Raw genomic sequence first — 27694 nt, 5'->3', positions numbered from 1 at the left:
AGTATGGTCATGGCAGTGTTTATATAAGTCCATCCATAGGCATGCAGCCTTATGTACAGAAAAAGTCTCTAACCCGTAAGGCTTGCAATCTTGAAACAGATTTACATTTGGCGGGGGGGGGGGGGGGGGAATGGAGGCAACAGTGGATAAAAATATCTAATTACCAGAATTACTTAAGCGATATGCTTATTGAGTAAGTATATGTACATTGGCTTAAACTGTGATGAAGTTCAGAATCTGAAGATTACCAACAGCTAATCAAAATCAAGATCAGATTACACTTTATGGATTGACTCAGGCCCGTAGCCAGGATTTCGTTTGGGGGGGGGGCTGAATTTTTTTCAGGGGGGGTTTGGGGGGGGGGCTGAGTCTGAGTGAAAGAGGGTCTAGCCTAGCAAACCTTTTGTATCATTACCCCAATACCCCCATGCGTATGGGATATATTGAGTATGGTGATCAGATCATGATATGAATAAACATAACAGTTTAAATAATGCACCAGTAAGGCCTTTTTGCAAGCAAACCACCATGAGAATTTCGGGGGGGGGGGGCTGAAGCCCCCCGAGCGCCCCCCCCCCCCGGCTACATGCCTGGATTGACTGCTAAGTTTTTCTGTATTGTTCTTATATGAATGTTCCAGCTCTGGAAATTATTTGATATCAATTCTTTGTGTGGGGTTTTCAGGCATCGGAAGGTGTTCCAGTGCAGTACTTCAACAACTTGGATGAAGTCATAGAGTTTTACAAGAAAGAGAATATGGGACTAGTCCGGAGCCTTAAATACCCAGTTCCACGGGAAGAGGAAGAGGCAACAGATGAGCTTGAAGATGATAAGGGTAAGTAGTTCAAAACACAGAAGGTAGCTTTGTTCCAAAAAGTCCTTAGATTACTAGTCCTTGAAAAGTCTAGTATTTCTGGACGTGACATGAGATTGTTGAGGAAAGAAGTTTAAGTACTTGGTTTGGGAAGACTGTTGTCCCAGAGGAATGGAAAAACAATGGATTGTGGAATATTGATGGGTATTTTGCATCATCTCAGCTTGTACTTAACTAAGCAATTCTCCTGATCTCACCCCTTAACAGAAATATTATTGAATGGACCTCCTTCTCCCCATGTTGCTGATTCCTGGGAAACTAGGATGGAAGGGAAATTTTATTTGTTGCAATGGTGCCACAATTAGGTCTTAAATGGCAGACATTAGTACAAAACAGCTACTTACATTTAATTTGTAGTAGTTTGTGTTAATAATTATTATTTAGCCAGAATTGTGAAATTATTGTCACGATTGTACACACACACACACAGAGTCTCCTGAATGGGGAGAAAGAGGTCCATTTGACATATGGTGCAAACACATATCTATTCCCCCAAATCATTTCCAAGAATAAGTAAGAGGATTTTATTTCTGTAGTATGAATACTTTATTACAATTCTGACTACTTTTTATAAGAATGAATGTTTTAGGCCCCATTGGTATTATGGCAAACTAGAAAAAACTATTTTTCTTTGTTTTATTACTAAGAATAGATTCTTTTCTCATTTCTATCCCAAATAAACTGGTAAAACCAAAAAGGTTCCTTACAGTTCAGGTCTTCTTTACACACCATGTAAGAGGGATGTAGCTATGGAATGAAAGATTAGGGCATTGCATTCCCCATAAGGCTTCTTATCCCAACGAAATGTGTGTTCATTCCCAACATTTCTAGCATTGCAGTGAGCGAGACATTGTACATTTTCTCTTACATGTGCTGTGTTCTAATTCCCTTGATAATTTTGCCCGTCTCTTTTCTTTGGTTACCTAACCTAGACTTCAAATACCCAAAAAGCCTTGTAGTAACTTAAAGGTTTTTAAGTTACTACAAGCTAGAAATCTAGATTGTGATGAAAAATTTTCACTGGGGTTTCAGACTTCTTTATGTGGGGACAATAATATAATTTTATCCCTTCACTGGTAGCTGCATCTTCCTGTGTAACCCCATTTGTTAAAAAAATGAACCCAATTTGAAATAGCTGATCAGATAAACAGTACAAGTCATATGCCAAATGTGATCATTTTATGTGTTGCTGATGGCTTTCATGGCTGGAATCACTGGGTTGCTGTGAGTTTTCCGGGCTGTATGGCCATGTTCCAGAAGCGTACTCTCCTAACGTTTCGCCCACATCTGTAGCAGGCATCCTTAGAGATTGTGAGGTCTGTTAGGCTGTTACGAATTGTGGGAGTTGGAAGACCGCAATAGATGTGGGCAAAACTTCAGGAAAGGATGCTTCTGGAACATGGCCATACATCCCGAAAAACTCACTGCAACCCAATGATAATTTGTGCCAAATTAAATTATACACAATACATTTTGTGTTCCTGAAATGTATTAACAGTGGCTTACAGCCCTTTACAATGACAGCTTTGCAGTACTTTGCATTGACAATGTGGTGAAAAATAGAACATTCTTATTTCATTTCCTCCTCCAACAAAGTGGGATGCATAGATCCTTCATTCTATTTTTTTATTACACAAGAAGCATTTGAGGGCCCTTCCATGCTGCCCCTTTATCCCAGGATCTGATCCCAGATTATCTGTTTATCCCAGGTTATCTGGCAGTGGGGACCCATATAGTCCAGTTTAAAGCAAATAATCTGGGATCAGATCCTGGGATAAAAGGCAATGTGGAAGGGCCCTGAGATATTTATGCTGATGTGTGCTGAGAGATAGTAACTGAGCCAAGATCATTCAGTGAGCATCATGGCTGAACAGGGATTTAAACCTGAGCCCCCTTCCACACTGCCCCTATATCCCAGGATTCATATAATCAAGTTTAAAGCAGATAATCTGGGATCAGATCCTGGGATATTGGGCAGTGTAGTAGGGACTTAAGTCTCTTAATTAAACCTGAGTCTCTTCATTCCTAGTTCACAATTTGAAGCACAACACAGAGATCTTGCACAGAGTTCAGAATATACATTCACTGCAAAGAATAACACTCCACCAAAAATTCAGAACTTTAAAGTCATTAAAATGGGATGAAAAATAGCTGATCTCCCCAACTCTGCTCTTTTTGACAGATTCTATGTCTACGCCACCTGTGTTACCCCCTCGTATTTCAGTCCCATCTCTGATAAATGAGGCAGTAGAAGATCACGTCTTGGATGACTATGTCCAGATGACACAAGTGAGCAAACTATCCCTTTCTGAGACTCTGCTCCAGCGATTGCAGCAACAGGATACCAGCAGGTGAGTTCTCCTAATCCATGTGTCACAGAAAGAGGAAAGGTAACACAAAAGTCTAGAAATCCATTTTACTGTATTATTATTTTGAATAAGTCCCTCAGAAAGATCATATAAAGTGGCTGAGAAGATAAACTGAGAGTGCATATATATTGTGCATCTACACCATGGGGGTTTGACACCACTTTACCTGTCATGGTACAATGCTATGGAATTATGGGAGTTTTAGTTTTACAAGATCTTTGGGTTTTTTTCTGCCAAAGAGTGCTGCTGCCTCACCAGACTACAAATTCTAGGAGTCCATAGCGTTGAGCCATGACAGTTAAAGTAATGTCAAACTGCATTAATTCTACAGTGTAATTCTACAGTGTAGATGCACCCTAAGTGTTCTATCATATTGCTGCAAGCTGGGAAAGTTCTCTTTGCATATCTAAAAAATACAGAAGCCCAGCCCTCCTAGCAAGCATATTGCAAACACCGAAATCAGAATATCTGTCCCACCTTATAGCAAAGGTGTGGCACAAGATTATTTTGAAGATAACAAATAAATGTGCTAGCTGGAAGTTCTCTCAGGAAAGGGTTACGAGGTTTGGTTTTGTGTGGGTTGCAGACAGGAAGGAGGCTTTCCTTCCCCCTCTTTCAGGAGTTACTAATACATAACACACTAATGAGCAGGAACAAGATGAAAGAGAATTGGTGTTGCCTTCCTGGCTAAGAAGGCCAAAGTCATATGTATTTCTTGAAGAGGAAGCCCCACAGACCTCATTTGAATGTACTTCTCCATAAATGTACATTGGCTGTTACAAACCATGATCTTCCTGCTTGGCTAGCTGGCCCTGAACGAGCCTCTGTAGCCTCCAGCTCACCTATCTGCAGTGCTGGAATGATATTGCACTATAAAAGAATGCATGTAAAATACTTGCACAACATATAGAGCACAACATATAGACCAACTGTGAGAGATGCCTTTTACTGTAAAGCCAAATTTAATTCTGAGGGCAAGGGGCTGAGAGAGAGAAAAATTAGCATATTTGCACTTCACATTCTCACCGTCAGCAAGTAAATCTTAAAAAAAGCATTTGTTTGTTTGTTTGTTTGTTTGTTTGTTTGCTACACTTATATACTGCCCTTTTCAGCCTGCAGGCAACACAGCTGGGTACTCTAGAAGTTGGATCTGGGATCCTAAGGAATCTCTAGAGTTTGCTCACCACTGATGTACCTGATTCATTTGTTACAAAGTGATGAAGAGATGCATCTCCAGATATTTCCTTTCCTTAGAAAAATTATTAGGTTTTAAAACTCCCTCACCTTCATTCTCTGCTAGAAATCATCCCCAACAAGATATACTTACCACTTGCAGCAGTTTCCATTCTCCAGGAGGATTTCCTCATTTTAGGTTCAGAAGCTCATTGCCAGGTCTTCCAAGCTATTGCTTTCTTTTACAGTATTCCAGAAGAGCACCTCAAACTCATTCAGGATTATCTAAGGGTGCATATGATCAGTGATCTCGAAACAGCACAGCAAGGATCCTGGAATCTACCTCAGTTGAAGAAATTGCTTTCAGGACTGTGCAAAGGCCTTTTCAGGTAAACACACAGTACTATATTTCTTCAATTCTAAATTTAAACAATTTCAAAAAATAGGCAAGTCTTAGGCCCCTTCCACACAACTGTATAAAATCCAAACTGAAGTGGACTATCTGGCAGTGTGGACTCAGATATTTCAGTTCAATGCAGATATTGTGAATCATCTGCCTTGATATTCTGGGTTATATGGTTGTGTGAAAGGCCCCCTAGATAAAGATTTTGTGTGTGTGCGTGTTATAACTTATGGTGTCTTAGAATCAAAGAAATGCAGTAGTTCAAAGGCACATTTAAAAATGAAATTAATTTGAGAATAATATAGATATATAGATATAGATGGATTTACAAGGCTTTAGTTGTTGATTACATGTATAGACCTACATTCAGAATTAATACAACTATGTTTTTGAATGAAGGTTCTGCTGTTAGCAGTTCAGACACTCCATTGACACAGAACATTCTGTATGGAAAGCCTACAGTTTCAGAAGTCTTTGCTTACATAATATTAAGTCTAGGGATTTCATCACATGAGGCTTGGGCTCCGTCCTAGGACACTTCTGGGACGGAGCCCGATGGAGTCCATTACATGATGCAGGAGTACTTCTGGCAGGGCTCCATTCTGGCTCCATCCTGGAAGTCTTCTCATTAGATAAGCCAGGGGGGACATTAGATAAGCTGGACAGTGACACTTTCCCCCCTGTAATGGGGGAGGCAGCAATGCGGGACGACGGTTTCCCCTGCTGCCCTCGGGATTGCCCCGGTGCCTCCTGGCCTGAGGACCTCAATGTGATGAGGTCCCTAATCTACATTAGTACTTTAAAGACTTATCTCTGAAACCAACCAAATAGAAAAATAACATGATGTAATTCCAGACTCATTTATTTGGGCTGGTTAGCAAGAGCTAGTCCATCTAGCATGTCCATGTAATTATGAACATAGATCTCTTATACTCATGTGTTTCCATTTCAGTGAGGTTTCCCGGATTCTTCCTTCTCTGGAGTCCATGCAAACAGTGTTTGACCAGCAACTGTCCTATGGCATGCACCGACAATCTCAAGTATGATTTACGAGTGACGACAATGTAGCGACAAGTTAAAATTGTTCAGAGATGCCCAGTGGAGGTCACTTATTCCCTTAGCATCCATAACATTTCCATCTTGCTCCTCATATCCTGTGTGGTGTTTGGCTTGTTGCAACCTCCACTTCATTCCTTTCCTTTGGCTTATTAGTAAGGTGTAGCAGGGTTATAGAGATTTTTTATTGGTGGGTTGTAGCATGTCTCACACTCTCTCATAACCCCTTGGCTCGATAGCTACCAGGAAGCCAGGCATTGAGCATGTCTCCTTGCAGAGTCAGGTAGCAATGCACCCCTATTTTTTAATTCACACATTCTGAGGCAGTGGATAGAATAGCAGAATGTCTTTTCCCACCCTTGACATGTGATTGACACTATGTCTAGGGTTTGGTTTTGTTTTTTTTTAATTCACTATGCCTAAACAATTTAAGAACCAAAGGCATATCTCTCACACATGGCCCTAGAGCAGTGTTTCTGAAACTGTGCTTCTCCAGATGTTTTGAACTTTAGCTCCAACAATTCCTAACAGCTAGTAAACTGGCTGAGATTTCTGGGAGCTGAAGTCCAAAATACCTGGAGGAACACAGATTCAGAAACACTGCCATTGTCTTCAACTGCAGTGGTCCTCAACCTGTGGGTCACCAGATGTTTTGGCCTTCAACTCCCAGAAACCCTAACAGCTGGTAAACTGGCTGGGATTTCTGGGAGGGGAGATGTAGGCCAAAAACATCTGAGGACCCCAGACTGAGAACCACTGCCCTAGAGGATGTGGGTAGACTCTTTAACTTATTGCTTTTAACCCATTTAAGTCACTTCAGATTGTTTATATATGCTCTCCTGTACGTTCGTCCAAAACAGATTTGAGGAACCCGAGAAAGCATGGGGAAGGCTTCTAAGAAAAAGGTTTTCATAGCTGTGGATGGACCTATGTTCCTGTCTTAAAACTATTAGCACTGTGGTCTGTCTTCATTTGCTCCTTTCTCTGATATGGAGCTTCTCATTGAGAAAGGTCATAACTCAGAATACATGACATGTTTTGCTTGCAGCAACTTATGAAGTAGCTGAGAAAAGCTCCTTGTCTGAAACTCTGGAGAGCTGCTGCCAGTCAAGACAGACAATGTTGCATTAGCCAGGCCATTGATCTGACATGAGCATGATACATCAGTACCTCATAAGTTCATGTGTTCAATTCTGCCTGTATCCCACTGAGAAATCTTGCCTTCTATTAGTCTACGTAAGTCAGGTACCTAAAGTTCTTCTGCCTGAAGCCATGGCAAAGTTCTGCCTGACTCTATAAATGTCACAATTTTCCTCTTCATGGCTCAGCTTCTCAGCCCATCATTACAAAACTGTGTTTCCATCACTTTCCAGCCTCTTCTCAACAGGTTTGAAAGTTTTCAGTTTGACTCTTCAGCATATTCAGTTAAGTTCTTGGCTGTAGTTTTTCAGATTACAGAGGACTAGATATGATAATACAAAATATGTGAGTTCTTTCTATCCTTTCTGACATATGTGTATGTGGTACAAACTGCTGTTAGAAAAAGATATTCTACCAGACCTTATACTTTTTACAAATGCTTTTCTTCCTAGCCATCTTATGAAGCCAACCGTACAAAACTTACTCAGTTGACAAGTGTACTTGCTTCCATTGAAGACAAGGTACAGTAATGTTTACAGGTCTATCTTGTTCTCTCTTTATCTTTGATTGGCATTGCTCATACACCTTTCATGGTTATTTCTGTATTTTCTTCATCCTAGTATTATTTAAGGCTGTAAGAATGGCAGTAAGATGGGTAGGAGGGGGATCCTGAAACATTTGTTGTGAACCTTACTGAAAAGTGCTATTTATCTTTTCTTGTGACAGTCAAGAACTCAACTCTCTCGCAACATGCCTCCATGTCTAGACTGCTTTCTTCAGGATTCATAAAATGCTAAGCTTATACTCTCAGAATTAGCTAGCTATTTAGGAAACCTTTTGTTATAAAGCCACATTATCATAAACTGTAACATGTCCACATGACAAATTCATTTTTCTATCCAGTAATTAGCTACAGCTTCAGAAAATTGTAAATTGCCTCCTTATTTATTGAACTCCCTATTAGTGAATGCCCTGTTAGGTGAAAATATACTTGGCTGCTCCATTATACATGAAGAGCATTGATAAGCTAAGTTGAATTAGATGATTACCTGTTTTTTCCTGATCCATTTTCTTTGACAGCCAGAATTTCTGTGGCTAAATTGTATGTTTATTCATCCTCATTGGTCTACTGATTATAATAAAGAATCTTTAATGTTTTCTACACTTGAAGCTTTCTAATGCTAAATGAGGAGTGCATGTGCTTGCATTTTACAGGTGAAAAAAATGTTGGTTGAAGGACCTGACTCAACACATCGGCGTTCACTTATCCCTCCTGTGACCTTTGAGGTGACTTTGAGTCTGTTTAAACTTTTATTAAACATTGATTAAGGAATACAAAAGCACCAGCAGCATCAAAATCCCACCATATTTGTGGAGTTTGTTTCCAAAAATACCAAATCTATCTGAACAAATCAGCAACAATAACAAACAAACAAAAAACCTATGAAGATGCGCATTGTTTTGCTATAAAATGCAATTGCTCTCCCACCAGCGAAATCATGAGACAACACAACTGTGTGAGCTAACTATGGGCAACTTTTATTATATGTTACCTATCAATCAATCTCTGTGTGATCTGCCAGCCAATTTAAGGGCATGAACTTGAATTTGAACTTAAACTTGAATTTGACATGCAATAAAATGAGGCAGTGACCATCAGAGACCAACTCATCCTCAAACAATGGTGAGAAACCAAGGTCCCTGGATGCAACCCAATGTTGTTCCCAAGGTGATCCTTCAGGGAAATGGGTGGAGAATTCAGTCCATAACTCTCCTTGCTCAAGGCCACTCCTGTTTGCCCTCACCTCGATTAATTTAATAACAGATGAGGGTTCCCATTCATTGCCTACACCGCAAAGTACATATCAATGTGCCTTGGTGCACATTGATATGTACTTGTCCCTAGTTTTCATGCGTGAAGTCTATTTAGGACCCATTCACCAAATTTGTCATGGATTAAACCAGGGGTTCTCAAACTTTTTAAACAGAGGGCCAGTACACAGTCCTTCAGACTGTTGAAAAAACATAGTTTGACTATAGTTTAAAAAAGTGAATGAATTCCTGTGCATACTGCATTTATCTTATTTGTACTGCAGAAAAACATGAAAGAACAAGACAATATTTAAAATGAAGAACTATTTTAACCAACAAAAACATAGCAGTGTTTTAGTGGGAAGTGTGGGTCTGCTTTTGGCTGATGAAATAGTCAAGTCAATTAGGATTGTTGTTGTTGTGTGCCTTCAAGCCATTTCAGACTTAGGGTGACATAAGTCTAAAGTATAGGGTGGTGGCCAAATAAATTACCTCAGAGGGCCACATCCGGCCTGCTGGCCTTAGTTTGAAGACCCTTGGATTAAACAGTGTAGGACAGGTGAAAAAGCCCCTTGAAAGCGGGGGGGGGGGGGATGTGAGATTCCTACCTTGCCCCATCGGCAACCTTTGTAAAAAAACACACTGTTACAGAACAGGGCGGGTGGGTCAGCGACGATGAGAGAATGAGAGAAAAGGACGGGGAGTGCACTTACGCTGTCCCTGCCCACAATAAGTCCTGGTCAGGACTATTTTTTTCTCTTCCTTCACTGTAGGGAGCAAAGTCCTTCCCTGCCTTCATGATGAGGGTGGGAGAGGAATTTTCCAAACCCTATAATTAAGTAATTTGATACATTTTGATAGATTGATGTGTGCATAATATCCTACTCCTAGCCAGAAACATGCTACCACCTATAACTCATTTTTCAATTTTTTGGATTTGGTACCTTTTGGAAATAAGGAACAAGATTTTATTCTAATAAATATAAGAATCCATATTCATCTAACCAAATCTCCTGGGTGTAATACAGCTAAATTTGCATACCATAAATATACATTTGTGCTTATCGTTATGCAGTGTTGTGGCTCTGAGAGTTATATAATATCCAAGGGGGGAAAATACTTACAACACTTCCTTTTTTTCATAGGTGAAAGCAGACTCTCTTGGGATTTCTCCCAAAATACATCTTAAAGTGGATGTTGAGATGGGAAAACTCATTATCAAGAAAGCTAAGGATGGGCCTGAAGACAAGTTTTTTACTCACAAAAGAAGTAAGTGTTTAGACTCATAAATAATGGGTAAACTACTGATCCCATTGGGCTTCACTGAATGAAAACAACAACAACAACAACAACAACAATAACACTATTTATATTTCGCCTTTCTCACCCCAAAGGGAACTCAGGGCAGATCACAAGTACACATACATGGCAAACATTCAATGCCATTTGTATAGATAGTACACAGACAGACAGCACAGAAGGAGGTGTTGTTTCGATGCCATGGACAGTTGGGCTCGAGTCCACAGGGAGTGCTGTCACTCCATCCTCTATGATGAGCCGTCAGGACTTCCTCATTCCAGCATTTTCTGATCTTGGGTTGTTGTAGGTTTTTTCGGGCTATATGGCCATGTTCTAGAGAGAATGCCTCTAGAACATGGCAATATAACCTGAAAAAACCTACAACAACCCAGTAATTCCGGCCATGAAAGCCTTCAACAATACATTTTCTGATCTTCATTTTTCTTTACGGCGTTGTAAAACAAACACCTCCCCGCTTTTAGTGGTACTTAATTTCTCTAATTACAGCTAAAGCTGTTTTTGAACTGCTTAGGTAAACAGTGAGCAGGGCTGATGGTCGGCTGCTCATGCCGACCCGGGGCTTTGAACCTGCTACCTTTCAGTTGATAGATCTTATAGTTGCTGATGATTTACCAGTTGTGCTAAACCTCCAGCCCATATATATCTTTACTAACATGCCAAAGATCAGAGGAGCCAAACATTACAGGGATCTGTATTTTTTTTCCAAACTTGACACATAAATGAGAGAAAGGTGTCGCCTAAGGGCTGAGAAGAGCGGTATACAAATAAAGTAAAGTAAATAAAGTACAGTGTATGAAGATGCCTCCTCTTTCTCCTTTGTAGTGTGCATATACAGGCAATCCCCAAGTTACAAACAAGATAGATTATGTAGGTTTGTTCTTAAGTTGGATTTGTATGTAAGTCGGAACAAGCACATTTTTTTAGTATAACTCCTGTCAAACATATGTATTTTTTAGCTTTGGATAGTATAGGGAAGAGTTCACACTCCTGATGACTCTTCCAGGAGTGAATTTCCCATCCTAGGGGTAGATTTCTCTCACTTCCTGTTGTTTCACCCTTACAAATTAACTATGAGTCATTTGTAAGTCAGATGTTTGCAACTTAGGGACTGCCTTAACATGGAGAAGCCATTAATGACGGCTTCATGATATATGCATATATAATGAAACCAATATAGTCTTCATGTACAGCAGTGAATGTAGATGGATACCTTTGAAAGTGCCATTTCATGCCTGAAGTGTGAAGTTATACACAGGTCAAGCCTTACAATTCTGCTACACATTGAATATTTCCTGTCCATAATTCTGAAGTATGAAATCCAAAATCCAACATTGTCCATATGGGGTGCTGTGAGTTTTCCGGGCTGTATGGGCATGTTCCAGAAGCATTTTCTCCAGCTGTTTCGCCCACATCTATGGCAGGCATCCTCAGAGGTTGTGAGGTCTGTTTGAAATTAGGCAAGTGAGATTTATATATCTGTGGAATGTCAAGGCAGGAGAAAGAACTCTTGTCTGTTTGAGGCAGGCGTGAATCTTGCAATTGGCCACCTTGATTAGCATCCAATGGCCTAGCAGGTTCAAAGACTGGCTGCTTCCTGCCTGGGGGAGGTGTTCGCTAGCCTTGATTGTTTCATGTCTGGAATTCCCCAGTTTTCTGAGTGTTGCTCTTTATTTGCTGTCCTGATTTTAAAGTTTTTTAAATACTGGTAGCCAGATGGAACGTAGCCATACAATCATCTCCAAGCTATATCATTATGTACATGCAAGTTTTCTAAAATCCAAAAAAGTGCAAAATACAGAACATTTCTGATTCTGAGTATTTTGGATAAATAGTTGCTATGGTAGCAGAGAACTAAGCCTTGATTGATGTTTTCCTGTAGCAGATAAATCTTTCTTCCTAATCTTATTAAAGGTGTAAGCAATACATATATGAACTTAATCTTGATGTACTGAAGAACTAACTTAAGAGAGAAACTTTTGGGTGCTCTCTGCTTTCAGTTGCTTCTTCTTCATCATCATCACCACAGAAGGAGGATAGAAAAGAGCTTTCTTTAATATCTTCTCACTTCAGTATGTTCTTTTCCATTTACATTACTGATATAATGATGGCAATATTTTTTGGTTCTCCTTCAGGCTGATTCCATTTCCTTTACACCATTTTCTCTGTGAGGAGCAAATTTTGATGTGGGAATGCTGAAGTAATGTTATTATCTATTTTGGTAAAGCTTTCTTAAGGAAGAATGCTACTGTTTCAGTTCAATGCAAAAACCAAACTCTTAAATTGGATGCACCACACACATTTTCTGAGATGAGAATTAGTTCAGTTAAGTCCCATGTTCACCGGTAGCGGCTGCTGAGTGAAACTTCCTCTCGCCCTTTTCCATTACTGCTGCAATCTACATAGAGAAGTTTATTTTCAGTTCTAGCGTATCTTTCATCTCCTTGTCAGCCAACTCAGGAACAGAAGCATGAATTGTTCTTTTTAATAGGGAAGATAATATTATTTTGGGAAACACCATACAGAGATTGGCCATGGGGTTGTTCATGTTTCATCATGCCTATATTAATTTGCTGGCATTATATTTTTTAGGTTACATACAATACTCAATCCAGCTGTATCATTACCATTACACCTCAGGTTTTATCCCTCCTCAATTCTGGTTTCTTAACTGGATGTAAAATGCCTGACTTTCTCTTCCTCCCAATTTCCTCCGCCATCCTAGGCTTGCAGTCATTACTACAAAATGATTTGCACTTGATAACACTTAGCAGGAAGCGGCCTATACTCCAGAAAGGAGAGAGCAAAGACTTGTTCTTTCCAGTAGATGAAGAGCTACCACAACTATAGTTATTAAAAATCTCTGTAATGAAAAGCTTATGCTTTGTAATCACAATTTTTTGAGAATATGGAAAAGGAATAAATACATCTTTTTAAAAGAAGAAGAGGAGGGGCTTGGCTTGACTTGGCTTGGGGATGTAATGTTCCCTTTGAATTATGACATCTCCAGAACTGTGCACAAAGTGCGCTCTCTCTCAGGAATACACACAACTATTTCCTTGAATAGATGTTAGATTTCCTCCTCCACCTCTAACTTCCCTAAAGTAGGATCCATATTCCAGAGACACATACTTCTCTTTTTCTTTCATCTCTGCTTGTTATTTGTTTTGAAGATTTCCATGATTCTTGTATTTTAAAGAATTACTTTTGCTGGTTTTCTTTTCTCCACCCCATCTCACCTCACCCATTGTCAATTAATGATGGGCTGTACACACCAATAAGTTCTGAGAGGTTTTCTGACTAATACAGCTAGTAAATCTCTTTATAATAATGTTCAATTTTCATTAACAATGAAATCACAGACTTATCTACTATAACCATAAGTTTTCCCCAATTATTTCAATGATGTTGCACCCCTGCCAGAGTTCACCTTGCCATCAACACCAACCAGAAATCCAAAAGCACTAGTAATACAGTTTATTGCAGTGGTTCTCAACCTGTGGGTGCCCAGATGTTTTGGCTTTCAACTCCCAGAAATCATAACAGCTGGTAAACTGGTTGAGAACCACTGGTTTATTGGAAAAGTACATATAGAAAGGGAAAATTACCAAAAGAAATAAGAAAAGCAAAATCCAACAGGCATTAGGAAAAAGTAGTCAATAATTAAAAGCCCAACCAAACTGGTTAGGAGTAGAACACGTCAAAGGCAATATTCCAAATAATCAAAAAGGTACAGGAAAAACCAGAATCAAAACATGAGCATGAATCCAAAACAAGGCTATAAGAACTTCTTAAAACATGAATCAAAACTTCCAAAATTTTAGACTAAAATCATTAACTGAAACAGGAGTTGAGATCCTTACTGTTTAGCAGTGTTGCCTGATCAGAATTCTCAACAAGGCACTTCTCTGATTTAAGGACCACAAAACATGAAGTCATTTCTATGACCTTGGCATCCTTGCCTGTGATACCTTTTTGCTCTTCCTTATCACTGAGCTTTTGTGATTTTCCGAGCTTGCTGGATTCCTCCCCAAGATCAAGCCTGATATGTCTGTCCAACACAGGTGTTCTCTCAGGCTAGCTTTCTCGCTCATCCATGTCTTTATCTGGGGTTGCTATGCTACTAATAGACAAAAGGTCTCTACCAGGCACTGCATCTCCCTGTCTTCTGGACTCCCAAACAATTTCACTTTCAAGCCTATCCTCAAAGACAGAATCTTGCTCTAAAATACTCTCATTTCCCTCATTGAAATAACCATCTACAGGGTGAGGCAGCATAACATCCTTTTTTTAAATGTGTGCCATTCACTGGTTGAAGACGTAGCAGAGTGCTAGTGGTCTCGTTCGAGAGGCGGGAGTATAAAGTATTGTCCTGACACAGTTCTGTTGCCATCACGCGTTGGAACAATGAGGAGTGTGCTTTTGCCATTGAGGCCTACTTTTTGAACGGATTTGGAGTGGACGGCCCGCTCTCCAGATTTGGCTCCTTGTGATTTTCTTCTATGGGGTTTTTTGAAATCCTGTGTTTATGTGAACTGACCAAGGACCCTACAAGATTTGAAGACCACCATCCAGGAAGAAATTGCCAACATAATGCCTGCTATGCTGGCAAGAGTCATGACAAACGCCAGAAATCGGATTACTCAGTGTATGGAGAATGGAGAATGGGGGATGTCACCTACCTAATTTGATCTTCAAAACTACGCAAAACAAAACTTTAGGTATGCGCCTACATTATTAAAAAAATTCTGATTCATACCATGGGTTTTATTAAGTTTTGAAAAAAGGAAGATATGCGCCTCACCCTGTACTACTCTCCCAGGCTCTGAAATACCAAACCCATCATCTTCATCTGGCTGAACCACAACAAATAAAATGTTTTCCTTAGGTAGATGTGTATAGGATTATAATCTAAGGGAGATATTCTAAAAGACCATTGAAATACATTGATTTCTTTATGACAGTCATATTTTTTTCTAACACCTTTCTTAACTAATTTCTCCTGGAACTAAAAGCATTGTACTTTATTTTTAATCATCCCCATCAACCCAACCTATCATTTCCTATCTAATAACACCCCTCTGAAGTCAGTTAGAATTGAAAGATAAGACTAGTGTTTAACCCGATTCACAATGTGCATTGGGCAGAGGGATGCAGGTGAACACAGATTTCATGCAATGCAAAAGTTGTAATGTTAAGCAGGATTGAGACCTTTTGATTTTACAATATGTACGGTAATATATAATATTATAGTGATTAGTAATCATGTGCACAATTGTATGTGCATGGATGGAGCCATGGCACTTAAAGTGATCTGAAAGTGCTGCAATTGTAGGAGCCTAACTGTGCAATCCCCAAGTTGTTCTGAAATAATTAAGACCTTGTTCAGATTGGATTGATTTGATCTGATTTGTAGCTAATCCAAATTAGTGTCATTTAGTTAGATTCGGCTGAATTTGTCACACAGTGCTAATGTATGCTGTTCATCTGGGTTTTATCTTATAGAAGTAAAAAAATCCAAGTCCCAAAAAATGAAGGGCTGCCTAATTTAGTTGGTACTTTCTCTTGCTGAACGAGTGGAGCCTGAGGTATAGTCCCAAACTTCTGCTCCTTTGGTGCAGACATTTAGTCTGAGCGGCCTTGATAACATAATTATTTAGACTTGCAGAGTGGTACTAACAATATGCTGCTGGATGAATATACATTTAAAAGACAAATGTGCAAATTCCAGATTTGTGGAGTTTTATGCAAGACTTCATAAATCACAATTCATAAATTCATAAATCCCTGGTTTATTTTATTTTATTTGGAAAGGAAGAAAGAAAAGACAGGGGAGAATTTAGTCCAGGGGTGAACAATATCCAGGGTAGGAGGATCCCACTGTTCAACCTCTAGTCCACCAAAGCTGCACTCTACTCAATGCAGGTTTTTCTGTTGCATTCCTGAATGTGCCCACAGACCACATTTTGCATTTACTTTCCCTATTCCAATGTCCTTTTCCCCAGAATAGGCAATCCCATATGCCCCAATTTCACAGGGACAGTCCCAAATAATTCTCTGTTGTGCCACTTTTTCAGCTGTTTTTAAAATGCCCCAATTTCTGTCTCTTTCTCTCACTTTCCCCATTTGTTCCTCACTTTACTTCAATTGTTGAAAAGTCCTTGCATACAGTTGGAGGGGGTAAGGAGAGGAAGGTGTGAAATTTTCTTTCTGGAAAATGCAGACAAAAGCAAAACTGCTATGGCGTTTCCTAGCTTGACTCTGTTCTTCCTCATTATTAACTTTGGCCATCTTCATCACACTTTAATGTTGCTTGGCTAGAAGTCAGTTTTCATCTGCTGGGAGTATGCAGTCCTGAGAAAGATATAACTAAAATAGACCTCTTTCATTTTTGCTCCTCAGCAATTGGCACTTGGGGAGACATGTTGTCTCTGATTCTGAATGCAACATCTTCCCTCTAGTACATACATGGGCAAACTTCAGCCCTCCAGGTTTTTTGGACTTCAACTCCCACAATTTCTAACAGCCTCAGGCCCCTTCCTTTCCCCTCTCAGCTGCTTAAACTGGGGGGGGGGGGGGGAGAGAAAGGGCATGAGGGAGTTGTGGGAGTTGAAGTCCAAAACACTTGGAGTGCTGAAGTTTACCCATGCCTGATCTAGTAGCCATCAGGAGCCTTATCCTCCATGAATATGATTAGCTTTTTGCCCTGCATTTCTAGACATTCCAGTGATGTTTTCTTATGGATTCTGAGAGTTGTGATCCAAAATGTGACTTTCTTAAGTTCTCTGGCCCATTTCTGAAGCCATATAGTCTAGTAGATACTCTACCACATATAATTTAACTATGTTATATGAAATATTAGTGTGTCCTCTTTGCAATCATGTTGATTCTACCTCATACTTTTCATGAAATCTTATAACAAAACATTTTGGTCAATAAAAATCATGAATAGGTAAACCTTTCATTTGGGGTGAACAACTGCACAGGACAGAGGCATCACCCTTCTGAAGCTGAATCCTCTGAGTACACCAAAATATGTATTTCCCCTCTTTTTCACCTCCAGTTGGTGAGTCTATTGCTGTTTTGAAGAGGAGACAAAGTGCAAAGAATGTACTTCTTAGAGAAGAGACAGATATTAGGGGGTGGGAGTCTGTGGTCATTTTTTGTATGTTTTTGTGTAGGGTGGGAGTTTGGGTATGATTTGCCCAAAAGTATATTTTTAAAAATTGAGGGAATGAAGACTGATGGAGAAACTTCAGAAGAGATCTGGGAGTGAATGTGACCTACAGATTGCCCTTTCTCCTATCTGTCTTGATTGCTAGGGTATTTAAAAACTAGAGCAATGTGGTTATCTAAAAGCAAATTGAAGTTTCTAAGCTACATCAGGCTTAGATTTTAAGTTCATTCTGGAGACCTGCTATCCGTTTTTAAAGTACGTCGTCAGAAAGTTTATATACAAAGCTTGAGTTCATTACTTTTTCCAGGTTTCATGTATACACAATTTTGTCAGCTCTAAATGTCTAACTTTCTAAATGTCTATAGGCTAAAACTAGCGACCTCTATTTAGTCCTACAGCTCATCAAGTCTCAGAAGTTCCCGAACAAGTTGGTGATCGTGCTGGAGACAGAAAAAGAGAAAACACAGAGGAAAGAATATGTGTTTGCCGACTCTAAGGTAAAACCCTCGGTTTGGGTGCTTCCACACATATTACAGTACCAATACAGTTTTATTTATTATTTATTATGTATACTGCCCTTCTCAACTATTTATTATTTTATTATTTATTTGCGGTATTTGTATACCGCCCTTCTCAACCTTGAAGGGGACTCAGGGCAGTTCACAGTGTTGGCAACAATTCAATGCCATTGATGAAAACAGTATATAACATCAAAATTCACCCTGCCCTCATAAAACATTAAATATTATTAAACAAATAACATCAACTATCACACAAAGACATGATCGTTGTCCGTAAACAGTCCTGGGTCATTGCACTTTCTGCTTTAACTTTAAATATTCCTATGATGGGCCGAACGCTTGGTTCCAAAGCCAGGTCTTTAGCTGTCTCCTAAAGGTCAGGAGGGAGGGGGCCAACCTGATCTCATTTGGGAGAGAGTTCTACAACTGTGGGGCCCTGTCCTTCGTACCCATCAGCCACATCTGTGGGGCCAGTGGGGCCAAGAGCAGGACCTCCCTGGAAGATCTTAATCTACAACTGCTTCAGGTGAAGTATCACAGCGTGGTTCAGCTGGAGCTATTACAAGAAATCAAATATCACAGCACGGTTCAGCTGGACCTATTACAAGAAATATGATGTAAGGAAATTAGTAATTCAAGCCTCCCCCTATACATACATTCCTGAAGTAAATTAGAGAAATGGAAAGGCTTTTTAAGGAACAAAATAGAATCAACTTGCCTCTAATTTTCCAGCCAAATTCAACAGTAAGTTTGCACAGTTGAATAGCAGAAAATCTTTAGTTTTATTTTAAACAGAGGAGTCATGAAATGTTTTAATTGTTATCTGTCTCTGTATACTAAATGCAGTATACTATACTAGATTACAAGTTCATTTTACAACCTCGCCATCTCTGCCCCTCAAAATACTGCAGATCAGTTTTTTTTTGGGGGGGGGGGGATAATAAAAATGTTAAGGTTATAGTTGTCTACCAGTGATGCCATGTGGATGCTCTGTAAAATAAGAAAACAACATAACAGAAAAAATGAATACTAAATAATGGCAGTTCCATGGAAAAGTTCTACTGTTGAAACATCTTATGTGTTCTGTACTAATACCAAGTGTGCAACTGTCAGTGAAGTATCTCACTGTATCCCAGTAATAATCTCCTAACCATCTGATTTGGTTACACCCAAATTCTGTGAAAGGTAGTCTTAAAACATATACCATATGTTGACTGAAGAAGGTGAATATATTTTTGCAAAAGGGAAAATCAAACTGAGTGATTTTATGGGATTAGTGAGGGGGAAAATTCACACAAAGTGTGTTATACTTGTCACTCCCCTGAGACAGGCAAGAGAGCCGTGTGATGTCAAAGTGATAGTATATTTTGGCACTTCTAGCCTTCCTTGTCGGTTTTTCTTTCCTGACTTGTCCAGAGCAAAGCTCTTCTTTTTGGCTTGTGTTATGAACTAAAAAAAAAATACTGCTCTTACTTCTTCACTTTTCGTGTGTTCTAATTGAACAAAGTGGAGGGTTAAACCCTTGTGCCGTCAGGACTGCTGACTGAAAGGTCAGTAGTTTGAATCTGGGGAGTGGGGTAAGCTCGCCTCTGTTAGCTCCAGCTTCTCATACGGGGACATGAGAGAAGCCTCCCACAGGATGGTAAAACATCTAGGCATCCCCTGAGCAACGTCCTTGCAGACAGCCAATTCTTTCACACTAGAAGCGACTTGCAGTTTCTCAAGTCACTCCTGACACGAAAAAATTGAAGAAAGTTGTTTTTTATGGTACTCATCTGTTCAAACAAAATTGGAATGTATTTTGGAAACGTCTCATCAGCACTGCAACAAAGAGCATTGTAGCTTACATTAGCATCCTCATACTTAGTGGAATGTAGATGATCCACCCCCATGAATATAACTGCTTTTTGTTTAATTGCAGCTGCTAAGCAAGGTCTGATCTGCATAGGAGACTAGCTTGGAATACCAGATCTGGTTAGTGCCTGAATGGCAGATCACTGGGTGGAACTGGGAAGCCATGCTACCTGAAGCCCTTGAGAGGCCTGTTTGTTGGTTTTGACAGTAATGAATGATATAGACCACTAGCCCCTGTGTTCTGAAAAAATAAGATCACAGTTTTAGTAAACATCAAAATATAATGCAAACACAGAGGAGATCACTGGTGAAGGCCATTTTGAAAACTCCCAAGGACATGGTTTTATCTACCTATGCCAGCAAAAACTTTTCAGTCCTGTCACCTGAGAACAATTTTCTCCAGCTTCCACGTAATGATTGAAGTGACTCCTTGAAGAGCAGCATTATCTTGTTGATTCATTTCTTCCTCTTTTGCTCTGCAATTTTCAGAAGAGAGAAGGATTTTGCCAACTTCTTCAGCAAATGAAGAATAAACATTCTGAACAACCAGAGCCTGACATGATCACTATCTTCATTGGCACCTGGAACATGGGTATAAATATCAGTTATATATTCAAATTGCTTTTTTATACATTCAGATTTTTCTTATTCAGAAAGGGGGAAATGGGGGAACCTTTGGATCTGACATTCATGCACAGACTATGTTTATAACTATTATTTTTGAGACTATTACTTCTACAATCTCTGTGACCATGGAACTGTAGTTCAAGAAGTAACTCCTACAAGTTCTGCTTCAATAAAGGTAACTATGTAATGGATTTTTCTGCCAGGTTGCTGCAGTGGGAGATTCTGGGTATTGTAGCACAAAGGAATAGGTTTTCTCACCTCTGCTTCAAGATCTGGAGGCTAAGTGAATAGTTACCTAACTATTTTTATCTGCTTTGTATGCAGAAGGTCTTATTTGAAGTCATTGTTAGCTCCATCTAAACTGGTAAAGTCATGTTATGTTATTCTGGAAACCCACTATCAACCATTGTAATTAAATACTGAGTTAGAGGGGGCAATATTCTGACAGCTTCTTATGTGGTGTTAAGTTTTGGATTTCCCAATCCAGGTGATGCTCCTCCGCCAAAGACGATCAGCTCCTGGTTTCTTTCTAAGGGTCAAGGGAAGACCCGGGATGACACTGCAGATTACATTCCCCATGACATCTATGTGATTGGTACACAGGAAGACTCCCTGGGGGAGAGAGAATGGCAAGAGATACTAAGACAATCCTTACAAACCATTACCAGTATCAGCTTCAAGGTGGTAAGGATTTATTTTCCTCCTACATCTTAATGCTTTATTCTTGAATGAGCAACTGCAGGGGATCTCAGGGTCACTTTTATCCTCTGGGATCTTTTGGAGGCTGCATGAGCTACCAAAAAAAGAAGTAAAAACACAAATTGCCTATAATGTCAATCTTTGGTTCTCCAAAATTGCTATTTTATAAGTTTGAACATATAGAGAGCAGTGATGAGGGCCCAAAATTTGTCCCATTGATTTCATTCATGTTTGGCACAAAAGGGAAAGACCGCTCCTGAAACAAAAATGCAATTGATACGAAAGGCAGGTGGGCCTGCTTTTTGGATGGATTGCGTGGGGCTTGGAAGGTCCTGCAGCTGAGCACTGAATAAGAAGCGCTCCTCACTTGGCGCTCAGCTGCAGGCAGTCTGACACTTTGGTCCTACGCACCCAGACTTGTCAGGACCTGCATCTGAGTGCTCCTTACTTGGCACTCGGCTGCAGGCCCTGCCAGGCCCAGATGCATGGGCCCAGGTGTTTTGGTCCCCCCACTCCCAAATAATGAAATCAAAAACAAAATATCTGACCTCCCAATTTCAGGAGGCTCAGACAAAAATGGATCAGGGCCACCACTGAAAGCCGGGACACGAAACAGATCAAGATAAGTCCTGAATGCACATGACTAATAGAGAGCGCCTCATGATCTACTTAAAGCAGTTGTTCCTAACCTTTGGTCCTCCAGATGTTTTGGACTTCAGCTCCTCCCATAATTCCTAACAGCTGGTAAGCTGGGTGGGATTTCTGGGCATTGGTCCAAAACACCTGGAGGATCAAAGGTTAGAAACCACTAACTTAAAGGGTAAATTGTTGCACTCGAAAGCTACCAAAAGTGGGTATCCACCCTTTTTTTTTCACCTGAAGTGTTGAGGGCCTCAAAAACACTATGGGGAGAGCAGGTGTGACTCTAGGGCCACACTTTGCCTGCCAGTGCCTTACATAGGGATAGTAGATACTACAGAGAGATCTGTACAAACAGTATTGCACATTCTTCTTACTGCATTTAAGAAAAGATTTAGATTTTATTTTTAAAGGCAGGCACAGTACACACTAGACACAATATCCATATCTCTTGTACAGCTACTTATCAGTCATGAGCAAATAACAGTCAAGGTTTGCTCATGTCACCAACTCCTATTATGAGCCAAAATGCAGTTTCAATATTACAAAAGGTATACATGACTCTCATTCATGGAGTTGCTACAAGTAAAAGTTGACTTAATAGCAATTAACAACATCAACAATATAAGACTTTGTATCCATTCTGTTATTATAACTATGATGTTACATAAGAGTATAGACACCATGCCAGTTACTGTAGCAAAGCATGTCAGATATCAAACAACTTCTATTCAGTATTTTTTTTCTGTGTGCTGATCTCAATAGATATCTAACATTAGCAACATGTTCCTGAAATGAAAACACGTAAAAGCAGGGATATGCTGCTTCTGATGGATTTACTGTACATGTCTTTTTGCTTGTCATTACACAAATAAAGTTATCAACTGAGAGCTTGTACAAATTGCCTTCTTGGACTGCAGTTCCCAGAATGATCCCAACAACATAGCCAGTACCTATTATGGCTGTAGGGTTCTGAGAGTTACAATCCAAAAAAGGAATTGGCTATGTCATTGCCCAGTCATGCAGAAGTATGTGACAGCTGATTTTTCATCCTCTTTTCCTTATTAGATAGCAATTCACACACTGTGGAACATCAGGATTGTTGTCTTGGCCAAACCAGAGCATGAGAATCGTATAAGCCACCTCTGTATTGACAATGTGAGGACTGGAATTGCAAACAGATTGGGTAAGATGCAAATGAACCATGTGTAAGAGAAGGTCCCACCATAGTCTCTTACAATGAGAAACCGCAGTTAAGCATGTTTACAGTGAGTTTCCATAGTTGAAAATAGGGATTCAAACGCTGGTTTCCCAAAGTCCTAGTACCTCATAGAATCATAAAATTGGAAGAGACCCTTGTGGCCATCCAGTCCAACCCCCTTCCATGTGCTCTCACTTTATATTGGCTGCTATCCTACCACACAATGTATTGAATCCCAACTGGTTCTTTGGCACTTAAATTGCTTTGGCATTTAAATTACTCTGGCACCTCTAAAACAAATTAATTCTCTTGACTCTTTCACCATCTTCTCAAAATCTAACATATCAATTTAACTGGGTAGTGTGCTCCACAGATTCCTATGGCATCCTTGTATATCCAAACCTGAATTGTTCTTCTATTTATTTCCCTGGAATCCCAATTCATTCAATCATAAATGATTAATATTGTCTTGTGCTTACTATGTGCTAGATCTGATATCTAAAACTAAATATATGTTACTTAAATGTGACATGAGCAAAACCTGCAAAGGAAGGAATCTAATAATTTGCACTCAGAAGTTCTGAACTGCAGATGACAAATTTGTTGCATTCACATTTAATAAGAATCTACCCAATTCATATTTTCCAAGCCTACACATGAATGGAAAAACAGTTATATTGCATTTAAAATGTCTCTGATGCAGCTTACAAAAAGAAAATTCATATCATATAGAAAAGTACACAATATGTGTGTACTACAGGGTAAGAGAGAATCGAACATTCACGTATAAAGAACCATTTCTTGCATAATGCACATATCAAGAAAAGTAGAAATGTAAACAAAAACATTAGAAAAAATATATACAAATAATACATTCAATTTTACAGCAGAATTTCTTTCTTTCAGGTAACAAAGGTGCTGTTGGGGTGTCCTTCATGTTTAATGGAACCTCCTTTGGCTTTGTGAACAGCCATTTAACTTCAGGAAGTGAAAAGAAACAGAGGTAAATTGCTAGTATCTTTCTGAGAGTCATTGGAGAGAAATCCTTTTACACTGATACAGACACTTCTGTTAGCTCAAGTGGTTAATTCAGATATGTGTGAAGGATCCAATTTGATTAGTAAAAGCTGAAGTTGAAAAAAACTAAGATTTTCCATATGCATTTCAATTATTGCAGTTCATAGAGGCAGGGAACATTTTGGTTCATTTGTGGTCACGTGAGCTGGGATATTCCTCCCCATGCTTTGATTTGGTTTGCTTTGCTTTCACTCTAAGTTAGTGCTGGCACATCAAGCTGAAATAGTGTAATGGAGGAGAGGGTGCAAATGTGACAATATTTGTCAGAAGAGGGGTTAAAATAAAGAAGAGACATGTAGAGGAATATCCCAGACTATGTCACCATGGATGAACCAAAATAATTCCTGCCTCTTTATGAATTCCATGATATTATTTGAAAAAGAAGAACCCATTGGATTCTATGGAGGACTCCATGAGCATTATACAAGGAGGGTCAGGCAACCTGAAATTGTCCTGTAAACAAAAGGACTACAGTTAGGCTCTCCAGTTTCATAGAATCATAGAGTTGGAAGAGACCTCATGGGCCATCCAATCCAGCCCTTTTCCAAGAAGCAGGAAAATCTCATTCAAAGCACCCTTGACAGATGGCCATCCAGCCTTGTTTAAAAGTCTCCACCACCACACTCCGAGCAAGAGTTCCACTGCTGAACATCGCTCACAGTTAGGTTCAGGTGGAGTCTCCTTTCCTGTAGTTTGAAGCCATTGTTCCGCGACCTAGTCTCCAGGGCAGCAGAAAATAAGCTTGCTCCCTCCTGCCTATGACTTCCCCTCACATATTTATACATGGTTATCATGTCTCTTCTCAGCCTTCTCTTTCATAGAGTTTAGGGACACAGAACTTCGATGAAAGTAAAAAAACTTTCAGTTTGCCTTTTTAAACCTGAGAACAGGTTTAAAAAGGGAATCTCTAAGGCTCTAAGGTTTAAAAAGGGAATCTCTAAGGCTGGCTCTACACTTCCACATAATGTAGTTTCTCTGAATTTGATTATATGATCCTACACTGCCATATAATCCAGTTCAAAGCAAATAATCTGGATTCTAAAACCAGATTATATGGCAGTGTATATGCTGCCTAGGTGTTTAGTATGGAAATTGACCATAGAACGATGCCAGAACTATGCCAGAGCATATTAATCAAATCTGCTAATAATCAAATCTGCAAAAATTAATCCACAAATGTGGAGAGTTATCTGTACTGCACTAATTGGAAAGGGAATTTCAACTTGTCATCTTAGCTCTAGTGTTGTGCAGAATTAAAATAAATAAAACAGCAGCCAAGAGGAGAAAGTAAACATGCTTGGAAAAACAACTGGAAATGGAAAAGAGGCATAAGGGGATGTGGCACACCCACATTAAGTTCCCAGCTCATGTCCCCAGCAGACAGCCACACATAAACCAGAACGACCTGCCTTTATGAACCTCACTGCTGCAATTAAAAAGAAAAATGTCAGGAGGCAGCATATGGAAGGGGAAATGAGATGAAGTGACATTAAATGTAATAAAAGAATGCAGCACAAATTGCTCAAATTGACCCTGTCTAGATGAGTTCCCAGCTGGTGTCCATCACAACATTTGTGGTAGTAAATTCCATAAATTACTTGCATGCTGTGTGAGGAAGTACTTTTCAAAATTCTGTCTCAAACCGACTGGCAGTTAATTTCACCACATGTCCCTGAATTTTATTAGAATGAGTGAGAAAGAAAAACATGTCCCTCTTCATTTTCTTCACGCCATGCATAACTTTATAATAAACTTCCATGATATCTCCAGGCCATCTTTTTTCAGAACTAAAAAAGCCCAAATTCTTCAGTATTTCCTCCTCTGGAAGATGCTCCAAATCCCTGACCATAGTTATTGTCCTTTTCTGCACCGTTGCCTGCTCTGCCCATAAGTTGCAGCTTATCCATCCCTTATCTACAGTCTGTTATTTATAGTGTATTTATAGCCTGAAGAAGCTGAAATTTAAAGAAACACAGATGATCAGTCGTGGCTCTGTTGAATTCAACACAAGGTTCTAATACTGGAATCTTTTAGTGATACAAACTTCGTTCTGTGATTTTGGCCAGTTTCCTTTTTTTCCCCCTAGGGAAAAAAAGTCCCTGCAAAAGAGCTGACTTACAGCCAATCCATCCCCATTCGTAACCACACAAATACACAATGAAGCTAGATAATTTAAACACCCGAAGGCCCCAGTAGCACAATGGGTTAAACCCTTGTGCGGGCAGGACTGAAGACCAACAGGCCAGAGGTTCAAATCTGGGGAGAGCACAAATGAGCTTCCTCTGTCAGCTCAAGCTCCCCATGCAGGTACATGAGAGAAGCCTCCCACAAGGATCTGGGAGTCCCCTGGGCAACATCCTTGCAGACGGCTAATTCGCTCACCCCAGAAGTGCCTTCTAGTTTCTCAAGTCACTCCTGACATTAAAAATAATAATAAACAGAATTATGAAATTCCTTTATTGAAAAAGAAATTAGAATAGCAGACAGTTAGTTGTGTGCTTGTGTTTGTTATGATTTAGGAAGGAATTCTGCTAAGAGAACGACCCTAGAAGGCTTTTAGGGGTCTTTTCTTACTTGTCTCGATTGTTTATATTGCTTCTTAGATTCATCGCCCCTTCTCTTCTGTGTGCTTCAGAAATAGAAATCATATAAACATGCCTAAATAAAGCAAAGGAATCCAGAGCTGTGTTTCAGCAAAGTATTTTACTTTCTTTTCCTGCCCAAATTTCTGCAGCAAGTACTAATTCCCATGGCAACACATACTGCAGGTTCTTCTTTCTATCTCCTGTTCTTCTCATTTCAGTGGTTCAGGCAAGGTGGCCCATTTCAGGTGGTGGTTATGGCCTGTATCTGTATTGAAAACCTATCTTCTCTTAATTTTCTTGTAATGCAGTCGCTTAAAGAACAGGGAGCCGTTTGTCTGTATTTTTACATTTAGGTAGGATTATAGAGTTGTAAGAGACCATCATGGCCATCCTGCCCAACCCCTCTGCCATTCAAGAATACACAATCAAAGTATTTCCAACAGATTGCCATCCAGCCACTGTTTCCAAGCCTCCAGAGAAGGAGACTTTACCATACTCCAAAACAATGTATTGCACTGTTGAACAGCTCTTACCATCAGAAAGTTCTTCCTAATGTTTAAGTGGAATCTCTTTTCCTGTAGTTTGAATCCATTGCTCCATTGTGCCCTAAGTCTCCAGAGCAGCAGAAAACAAGCTTGCCCCCTCCTCAACGTGACACCTTTTCAAATCTTTGGCAATCATGTCACCTCTCAGGGAACCACTGAACTAGACAGTATAGTCCTATTGATGCAACCTAGAATCACATTGATCCCATCATACTGTTAGCTCAGATTCAGCTTGTAATCTGCTAAGACTACTAAATGCCTTTCACATGTACTGTTTTCAAGCCAGGTGGCACCCATCCCATATCTGTACATTTCAGTTTATTACTTAAGTATACAAATTACATTTCTCCCTATTGAAAATAATTCTGTAATTTGTGCCATGCAACTGTTTGTGGAATACTATATCTGACATCAAGTCTATATATCAGTATTAAAACTGTTTATTTTATCATTGCTATCTAGCTCTACGTATTTTTACAAGTATTATACATTGTCAGTATAGTTGTCATTTGTTTGTAGATGGCCTTATTTATTTATTTATTTATTTATTTATTTCAAACATTTGTACCCCGTCCTTCTCAACCCCCAAGGGGGGACTCAGGGCAGTAACTCAATGCCAGCAACA

At 39.6% G+C, this 27694-nt stretch overlaps 1 protein-coding gene across 2 annotated transcripts in view; it reads left to right on the top strand.

Annotated features, from left to right (window-relative positions):
• INPP5D (inositol polyphosphate-5-phosphatase D) overlaps window positions 1-27694 on the top strand; it is a 92255-nt gene that overhangs the window by 30603 nt on the left and 33958 nt on the right. For both annotated transcript variants that reach the window (XM_060768114.2, XM_060768113.2), the window contains exons 3-14: window positions 685-835; window positions 3057-3225; window positions 4665-4805; window positions 5772-5859; window positions 7468-7536; window positions 8231-8302; window positions 9973-10096; window positions 17712-17818; window positions 20186-20288; window positions 20811-21007; window positions 22730-22847; window positions 23769-23865. In XM_060768114.2, coding sequence (XP_060624097.2) covers window positions 685-835; window positions 3057-3225; window positions 4665-4805; window positions 5772-5859; window positions 7468-7536; window positions 8231-8302; window positions 9973-10096; window positions 17712-17818; window positions 20186-20288; window positions 20811-21007; window positions 22730-22847; window positions 23769-23865 — 1436 coding nt within the window. The remainder of the gene's footprint in view (window positions 1-684; window positions 836-3056; window positions 3226-4664; window positions 4806-5771; window positions 5860-7467; window positions 7537-8230; window positions 8303-9972; window positions 10097-17711; window positions 17819-20185; window positions 20289-20810; window positions 21008-22729; window positions 22848-23768; window positions 23866-27694) is intronic.

Source organism: Anolis sagrei, chromosome 3 (assembly GCF_037176765.1).
Source record: "Anolis sagrei isolate rAnoSag1 chromosome 3, rAnoSag1.mat, whole genome shotgun sequence".
NCBI classification, from domain to species: Eukaryota; Metazoa; Chordata; class Lepidosauria; order Squamata; family Dactyloidae; genus Anolis; species Anolis sagrei.
The sequence above is the reverse complement of the archived record's forward strand: the minus strand, read 5'-3'. Positions and strand labels throughout refer to the sequence as shown.